Source organism: Spinacia oleracea, chromosome 1 (genome assembly GCF_020520425.1).
Source record: "Spinacia oleracea cultivar Varoflay chromosome 1, BTI_SOV_V1, whole genome shotgun sequence".
Taxonomy (NCBI): Eukaryota; Viridiplantae; Streptophyta; class Magnoliopsida; order Caryophyllales; family Amaranthaceae; genus Spinacia; species Spinacia oleracea.
In genome coordinates this window covers 90213391-90222886 of record NC_079487.1, presented here as the reverse complement: position 1 = coordinate 90222886, position 9496 = coordinate 90213391, and the positions used below count along the sequence as shown (strand labels likewise).

The 9496-nt window shown below is 37.5% G+C and overlaps 2 protein-coding genes across 2 annotated transcripts; both read left to right on the top strand.

The window, feature by feature from the left end:
• Positions 1-1739: 1739 nt before the first annotated feature.
• LOC110780427 (uncharacterized) lies at positions 1740-3091 on the top strand. Its single transcript, XM_056834293.1, has 2 exons — positions 1740-2175; positions 2223-3091. The coding sequence occupies exons 1-2, from the start codon at positions 1740-1742 to the stop codon at positions 3089-3091; spliced, it is 1305 nt and encodes a 434-aa protein (XP_056690271.1).
• A 250-nt stretch (positions 3092-3341) lies between these two features.
• Positions 3342-5009, top strand: LOC130465507 (uncharacterized). The gene has a single exon (XM_056834291.1). The coding sequence runs from the start codon at positions 3342-3344 to the stop codon at positions 5007-5009; it is 1668 nt and encodes a 555-aa protein (XP_056690269.1).
• Positions 5010-9496: the final 4487 nt, after the last annotated feature.

The window sequence follows — 9496 nt, the reverse complement described above, 5'->3', positions numbered from 1 at the left end:
CAATTTTCCCTCCTAATATGTGTTTGAGTGATAATTTGGTTGAAATTTCTTTTGAAATTAATTTTTCTATGATGATATGAACGATTTTTGTAAAAAATGAATACAGGGGATAGGAAAAAATTCAGCTAAAAAAAACGGGTGAACACCAAGTTTATAATTTTCTGATAAAGCTTCAAATTTGTAATTGGTTTTTTTTATCTTAGCTTTGGCCTTTTTGTGTCATTATGTGAATGCCTCATTACTTTGAGTCAAATCATTGTTCTTCTCTGCACTATTCACTACCTCAAATTCTGATTATGTGATGCTACATTGTATTTATTATAAGTTGTGATCGAATGCCCGGTTACATCACTCTTGTTTGTGTCTCCCTATGGTTATATGTATGTTTATGATGGTTGTGATCGAATGCCCGTTTACGTCTGGTTGATTTTATAAGTCAGTAAGTGAGTCAGTCTGTAAGAAGGAGCACTAAGTCAGTTAGTAAGAAGGAGCAGTCAGTAAGTCAGTCAGTTAGTAAGAAGGAGCAGTTAGTCTGTAAATCAATCAGTCAGTTAGTAAGAAGGATCAATCAGTAGGTCGGTCGGTCAGTCAGTTAGTAAGAAGGAGCAATTAGTCTATAAATCAGTCAGTCAGTTAGTAAGAAGGATCAACCAGTAGGTCGGTCAGTCAGTCAGTCTGCCTTTGTAGCTCAGCCTATCAATATATAGAATAGCTTCGCGTTAGCGAATTCCTTAACCTAACTTAACTTAGACTTGAATATACACAATACAACTCCTACGGTTTGTTCGTATAACTGATATATCCTTTAAATAGCCTTTAAATAGCCTTTGTATGTCTTATAACCTAATGTGGCTTATAAGCTCAATAACTTGCCTTATAACCTCCTATAACCTATTGTGCTATATTAGCTATACCCTCTAGATATGCTCTATTAATGGATTTGCTGATTCTTGAAATATGCTTCATTGGTAATTCTTTTTATGTGGTAGGCTGCGATTTAAGTGTCATACCAACCCGATCATTCTCTGCCAGTATACACACTTAGTCTAAACACCTCTGTCGGCAGCCTTATACCGTTTGAAAGTGCTACCAGCTAGTTTACTGTCGGTCATGTTTGTTTGCTGTCGTACTACTTCTGTCGGCTACTTTGATGTCAGTGACTCCGTCATCGTGTAATGCGGTCAGCAGTGTGCACTCTTACCAGTGTCATTTGCTATCAGCAGTCAGTAAGTCAGTCAGTTAGTAAGAAGGAGCAGTTAGTCCGTAAATCAGTCAGTCAATTAGTAAGAAGGATCAGTCAGTTGGTCAGTCAGTCAGTCTGCCTTTGTATCTTAGTCTAGTAATAAGTAATGAATTTTAGTTTGTGCAGAAGCTAGTTAAAAAGACTGTTCCCATGCTCATAACTTTTAGTGTTAAATAATTCAGGTTTTTATATGTTGGCCATACGTTAATATTAGAAATTTAACCTTGCATTTTTTTGTTCTTTTCAATTTTAGGAGCCTTTTGTTGCTAGTTGGTTTGGTTCACTTGCTCGTTTCATTGGTGTCCGCGCTTCAATTAGGTGAGTATATATAATTCCTTATCCCTTAGTCTCCTCCTTTTTATTTTAATCATTTAACAATTAATAACTTGATGAATTATTTTTACTAGCATAAATTGCTTGCTGCTTGCATATTCGTAAGAATGTGTGCATGTAATGTTTTTTTTTTTTTTAATTTTTATATTTTGAATACTTAGAGATGGATCGAAGTTGGATATCAAATTCAAAACCGGGTGACCCACAATATGAAGCTGGAATAAGGGATTTCGTTAATTTTGCGGTTCAGAATGCCGGAGATCGTTCTAGGTTACCATGCCCTTGTTTCAAATGCCATAATTTTTTGTATAGACGGATAGATGAAATTCTTGGTCATTTGAGCAAGAATGCTTTTGATAGAACATATACCCGTTGGGTTTGGCATGGGGAAAACTTTGAAGGAACTCGTACAAGTGATTCTGGGAACGATGTTCATGATGTTCATGAACGTCCTGATGTTAATGACATCCCTAATGCTAATGAGGGTGATAGGTTAGGAGACATGATACGTGCAGCTCAAGATAAGTTCGCTGAAAATCCTGCCACATTTGAGGGGGTGTTAAAAGATTCCGAAACACCTTATATCCAGGTTGCAGCAAGTATACAAGATTATCTAGTATACTTAGATTATATAATGTGAAGGCAGGTCATGGTTTAACGGATCAATGTTTTGATGAAGTACTTGAAGTTTTCAAAGACATGCTTCCTGATGATAATGTCTTGGCAAGTGGTGCATGTGAGGCTAAAAAGATATTGATCCCGATGGGCTTGCCATACGAGAAAATTCATGCTTGTCCTAACGATTGCGTACTCTATCAAAATGAGCGTGAATCATTAAAGAATTGCCCAGTATGCAATGCCTCGCGATACAAGGAGAAGGTAGGAGTGCCGGCTAAGGTTTTGTGGTATTTCCCCATAGTTCCGAAATTTAAACGTCTTTTTTCAAATGCGGATGATGCACAAAAGTTGACATGGCATTTTTATGGGCGGGACAAAGATGGCTTATTAAGACACCTAGCTGACTCCCCGCAGTGGAGGTTTATTGATGGAAAATACCCCGAGTTTCGTAAAGAAAAACGGAACCTACGCCTCGCACTTTCAACTGATGGTATGAATCCATTTGGTTCTCTTAGTAGCATGCATAGTGCTTGTCCAGTGATTTTGGTTACTTACAACCTACCACCTTCGTTGTGCATGAAAAGAAAGTACATGATGCTTACATTGTTAATTTTCGGGCCAAAACAACCGGGAAATGACATTGATGTGTACTTGGCTCCCCTCATTGATGATTTGAAGATATTATGGGAAAAAGGTGTCAAAGTTTTTGATGCGCATCAAAATGAGACCTTTAATCTGAGAGCAATGTTGTTTTGCACCATCCAAGATTTTCCGGCATATGGTAATCTTTCTGGGTATACTGTAAAAGGGAAAACTGCTTGTCCCATATGTGAGGATCGTATAAAGGGAAAGTGGCTAAAGAATTCGAAGAAGATAGAAAGATGGCTAAAACTTTGATCATCGTCCGTTTTTGCCCTGTGATCATCCATACCGCAAGCAAAAAAAGGCTTTTAATGGGAAACAAGAATTCAAAAAACGTCCAAGAGACTTGAGTGCGGAGGAGGTGTTTCAAAAGGTTAAGGACAACCAGATAACCTTTGGGAAGAAATCTAGAGCAGGTATTTCAAAGCAGGGGTACAAGAAATATTCTGACTTCTGGCGCTTACCCTATTGGAAACACTTATTTGTCAGACATTGTTTAGATATAATGCATATTGAGAAGAATGTGTGTGATAGCTTGATTGGCACACTGTTGAATGTTCCTGGGAAGACAAAAGACGGTGAAAATGCTCGATATGACTTGAAGGATATGGGGATTAGAAGTGAACTCCACGTTGTTGAGGGAAAACCCAAGAAATACCTTCCTCCCGCAGCTTATACATTGTCACAAAAAGAGAAAAAAGTGTTATGTGAATCCTTAGCTGGAGTGAAAGTTCCAGAGGGTTTTTCTTCTAACTTTCGCAACCTTATTTCGATGGAAAATCTGAAACTTGTGGGTCATAAGTCTCATGATTGCCACATTTTGATGCAATATTTGTTGCCAGTGGCTATTCGCTCAATTTTACCTAAAAATGTTCGATATGCCATTATTAGATTGTGTTCATTCTTTAACGCAATGTACGCCAAAGTCATTAATCCTAAAGACTTAGATAATTGGGAAACAGAAATTGCTATCATTATTTGCCAATTACAGATGTATTTTCCTCCATCTTTTTTTGATATCATGGTTCATTTACCTATTCACTTGGTGAGAGAGATAAGGTATTGTGGCCCATTTCATTTGAGAGCTCAATGGTCCTTTGAAAGGCAAACGAAAAATTATAAGGGATATGTGAAGAACGCCTATAGACCCGAAGCTTGTATTGCTGAAAGGAACTTCTATGAAGATCTTGTTGGATCGTGTAGTCAATATCTAGAAAATGCAAAGATTATTGGGCTTTCAATATCAAGACATAGTGGTAGAATGGAGGGAAAAGGGATCATAGGTCATAAGAAACGTGAGTTGTCTTATGAAGAATGGCACAAGGCCCACACATATGTTCTGTTTAACGAGGATGAAGTTACACCATATATTAACAAACACATTGATCACCTTAAGCAGTTCAATCGTAAGACAAGTCAGAAATCCCTTCTTAGTCAACATCACAATTCATTTAGAACTTGGTTGAAAGATAAAGTGATGAGAGAGCTTAATGATCCACTATATGTTGTTTCTGATCGACTAAAGAGTTTAGCGTTAGGACCCAATTTTAGAGCCTCTTTTTATTCTGGGTATGTATATAATGGTTGCACATTCTATACTAAGGAGCAAGATGAAGTTAGCACTATGCAGAATAGTGGAGTTGTTGTTGAAGCCGAAGCTATGTATTTTGCAAGTGCTAAAGATAGTTCTCCTGCCCATGGTAAAATGTGGTATTACGGTGTCATTGAAAAAATTGTTGAGTTGCAATACAATGATTTTGTGATACCAGTTTTTGGTTGCAAATGGGTTGATAACAACAACGGAGTTGACTATGAAGATATAGGGTTTACTTTGGTTAATTTTGACAAGCTTGGTCATAAGGAAGATCCTTACATATTGGCTAGTCAAGCAAGACAAGTGTTCTACATGACTGATCCATCCGATCAAAAAAGGTCTGCTGTTATAAAGCCAAGGTCTCGGTTTGAAATCGATGAAATTGTTGACTACCATGAAGATGATGATATTGAAGAAGAGGAAATCCATTTCACTAATGGGGTACAAGTCCAAGATGTCATCAACGATTATGGAGATAATTCAGTAACATATATACGTGATGACCATAGTGAAGGAACATGGGTTGATGACACTAGTAATGAGGGTGCATCACGGAAGCGTCGACGGAAAGAGAAATGAGGTGTAAACATAAGAACTATTATCTGCATCTCTCTTTATTAGTTTTAATTATATAGAGTGTCAGGGCATGAAACTGCCCTTCAATTATCTGCTAGATACATCTAATTCTTCCGTTGCATGATTGTGTATTTGTGTGTTTGAGCTGCTGGTGGACATTATATTTTGTGATGATTGGTTAGCATGTATGCATGTATACCTGCAATTTTTATGGTTCAAAATAATGAGATTAGATGATGTACCTAATTAGATCACTGAACCTGGTATAGAGTTACAGACATAACAAACTCAAACTCAATTTCTAGTTTCTAGTATAGAGTCTGTTATGGTTTGTTTCTATTTGTACGCCTGGTAAGTATTGGATAAAGATCATTTGTGTGTTTTAGTTTTAGACAGCAAAAACCACCATCAGCTAATGCCCTTCCTTCCCTGCTGTCACTGTAAGGTTGATTATGGTCTTCCTGGACAGTGGCTCTACTAGTTTTCATAATATAACAACTGTCTAGAGACTTAGCTAGCCTATTACATCATCTATTACTGAAATAATCTCAGGCTCACCACTAGTTTCCCAATGCCGAATAGTCCAGCAGATGACCACCATGCACGTAAGCCCCTACAGAACAGTCAAACACTCAGCCTGAAGGACTGACAACGCACAAATCTGAAAAATAAAATTCGTCAACAAAGTATTATAGCATGAAGCTGACTGCACAGTAGGAGTGTTGATTACATGAAATAAATGATGCTTTAGAGTACACATTTATACCACAGTATATATTGCCAAATTTCAATATACTATTGATTAAGTAGCTTATTAACTTATAATATTGCTATCTTTTTAGGTTTATGTAGTTTTAATATTGATCTAATAATTATGTAGTTTTATTACTGCATTTCTCTTTATTAGTTTTAATTATATAGCTTATTAACTTACAACATTGAATTTTTTTAGGTTTATGGCGAGAAAGAAAAGGAAAATTCCCCCACCTCAAGGCGATCTTACTGACGAGGATGATTCTGATGCAGAACGGGTTAGACGTGAGGATGAGAGGGGTCATACAGTAGTTAATGCGGTTGGAATAGCTGCTAAAAATGGGACCAAAATCCCTTTAGAATGGGATCCAATTTCGGGTATACCATGCGGGGAATACAAGCTCAGTTTTACGACTTACATTGGTGTAGTGACTCGGGAGCGAGTATGCATAACATATGAGAGGTGGAACGATGTTCCAAAAGAAACATTAGATGGATTGTACGAGTGCATAAAAGTAAGTATATTTGTACACAATAAGTAACTTTGAATAATTTTATTATTACATTGCTTGTTACTGTATGTTTTTAATAATAATGATTATTGATGCAGAAGGGATTCATTGTGTTAGAAGAGCGTAAAAGTATATCTTGCAGCAAGCTGATGACAGATGGAGAGCATACAAGACCAGATTAAGAAAGAAATGGTTGTACCATAAATCTGGAAGGTTGAGAGCAAGGCCACCGGATTGGAAATATCCTTGGCTAACTCAAGAAATTTGGAATAAATTTGTTGCACAGAGTACTTCTGAAAAGTTCAAGGTATTGGTTTATTATCCTTTTACGATCAGTGGCGGCATTAGTCCACCAGGTTTACCTACAGCCACACCATCATTTGCTCCACTGTACTTGCTGTCAGATTCTACTAATATTTCTTGCTCTAACATCAAACCAAGTACAATGCTAATTCAGACCAAAACGTGAGTAAAATAAAATGTCTTATTTAATAAGATATCTACTGTAATATGGAGTACTCTGCTTTTAAATTAAATTATATCAACACCTGCCACTGGTTATGATGTTAGTTGTTGTAAAACAATTTGCGTCTACTAACTTTGACCTGGTTTATTTTGTAGGAGGTGAGTGAAGATAGTTGAGCAAGGTCAATGCTGAAGACTTCAAGCTACTGTGGAGGCCCTCTAGGGTACCAGTACTATCAAGACCAGATAGTAAGTTTTCTTCCTAGCTACTTTGTGGAGGAAGTTAATCAAAGTTGGTAAATAATAATGAACAAAATGATTCCATTGGGTCTTATGTACTGTCTATTTCTGAGCTCTGTACATCATTTTGATCGTAAAGTCTCAGGTTAGGGTGTAAAACTAAGGGTATCCTTATCTAGTAACAGTTGCAGGGGAACAAATCTAGTAACAAAATAGCAAACAGTTGAATCTTCAGTTACTGAACACCCAACGGTTCACTGTAAAGTTCAGAGGCCGCCTTATCCTGATCAAGTAAAAGTTTGTTTAGTCTTCATTCTGAGACAGAAAGCTCCGGATCTGTGTTTTAGGCTGCTTTAATGTCCAGTGATTAGCAATTAGCATTTACACTATTGTTCAAGTTCAATATAATCCAACCTCTTACTTAGTGCATATATAATTAATTATGCGCTGCGTGTTTTTTTTGTCAGGCAAAAGAATTTATGAAAAAAGGGATTCATGTCGATCAGGTGCCTCGACATGAGACTTGGTTGCGAGCTCATTCACATTTCAAAGATGGAAAATATACCTTTAAGAATCCAATCGATCAAGAGACTGCTGAAACAATTGTAACGATTTGTATATATCCTTTTTTTTAATCATATATGTAAACTTGTGTTGCTATCGTATAGCTAAATAGATTGGTTGCTCATTGTTGATTTCAGTATGCACTGAAAGCTCAAGCTGAAAGAGGTGAAATTTCTTTCAAGAGCCGCCTTGATGATATTTTGGCACGGGCAATAAAGAATCCGGAGCATGGTGGAAGTGTAAGGGGCGTTGGATCAGGTATCACAAATAAGCAGTATTTTGGGTTTGCCAAACCAACACCACCTAGCCAATTGCGTGAACTCACTGGTACGAGGACAGAGATGGAAATGATGAGAAACCAACAGAATCTCTTAATATCTTATTTAATGTCAGGCCAAAACTAAGCCGAGGCATAGGAGAAGTTGAAGCAATTGGTAGCTTGTGGTGCTAGGGGACAATCTGGTGGTTCCATTGGTCAAGGGAGTGGCCAATCTGGCAGTTTTGGAACTCAATGGTTGAGTGGTGCACAACCTACTGGTTCTTTTACCGAACTACTTGCTGGAGGTACACATCAGGGAGGCCAAGGTATCACAAGTCCTCTTCTAGACACTCGACTTCAAGCGCAAGAGCAAGAGAAAGAACTTCAGCCCTACCATGTTTCATTACCGCAGTCAGAACAACCCTTCCATGTTTCATGGCCGCAATCAGAACATTCCCTTGAGCTTGGAACTCAATGGTCGAGTGGTGCCCAACCTATTCGTTATTTTACCCAATTACTTGTTGGAGGTACTCATCAGGGATGTCAAGGTGTCATAAGTCCTCTTCCAGACACTCGACTTCAAGCTCAAGAGCAAGAGAAAGAACTTCAGCCCTACCATGTTTCATTATCACACTCAGAACAGTCCTTTGAGCATGAAGACCATCAAGTTTACTCTCCGCAACACGAGAACGGTGGTATTCCTTGGCCCGAAACATACGACACTCAAGTGCTGACCATCCTGAGGTATTAAGACCAGCTTTATCTATAGAAAGTATTGAATGCATATTTTATTAATTGCATAGAAACTATAGTCCCAAAAAATCTAATGAAATGTTGGCAAAGACTCTTCATAAACCTGTAAGTGCACACATTGATCAGAAGAACAATTATTGATCTTCAAATCAAGCTTATAAATGCTGAATTAAGTGACACTGATTCAATCAAACTTTAGAAAACTACTAGAAATCTTTATTCAACACAACTATTACTTCTAACAATTGCACACGTACTTCTGTTGAATTACTCTTTTCTCTCTTTTAGAGTTTACTCTAAGTCTAATTACAAAACACGCTGTACTTATTTAAGTTCTCTCCCCAACTCTGAAATACATATTATTTAGAATAACTGTAGTACAAAGATATGCTCAATGTTTGGGGAACACGGAAAACCTTAAGTGGAAACGGTATGTAAAAAGACTCCAACAAAACTTTAGTTAATAAGAGCTTAAATCAGATGTTTTTCCAAGTCTAGAATTATTTCTAATTACAGAACCAGTAGGTTAAGAACACAACCCTATCCAACAAGGGCAACAAAGAAACTCAGTGATGAATTCTGATTCTAAAAATCCTCTCTCCTCTCCAACCATATTACCCATAACTCCATAAGGTAGGAAAACAAGCAGAATACTAGAGAACTTTATATTCATGTTGTCTTCTAAATCCAACAAGCAAGACCACAAAAAATGTACAGAACATGGCTTGACATAATAGAAGGCTTCTGTCTTCCTACAACAAAAATCCCAATAAATAGAAAACGATGAGATCAACATGGACTGGCCTAGTTAAGTGCAAGACCTAGGACCGGTCCATAACTAGTTCTCCATTAGACACGAGTATAGGAGTAGCCTGTGACCACCACATGTGATCTCCTCATCCGTGTATGCCTATGCGAGTTTAAGCCCTACCAGCAAGCTAGCT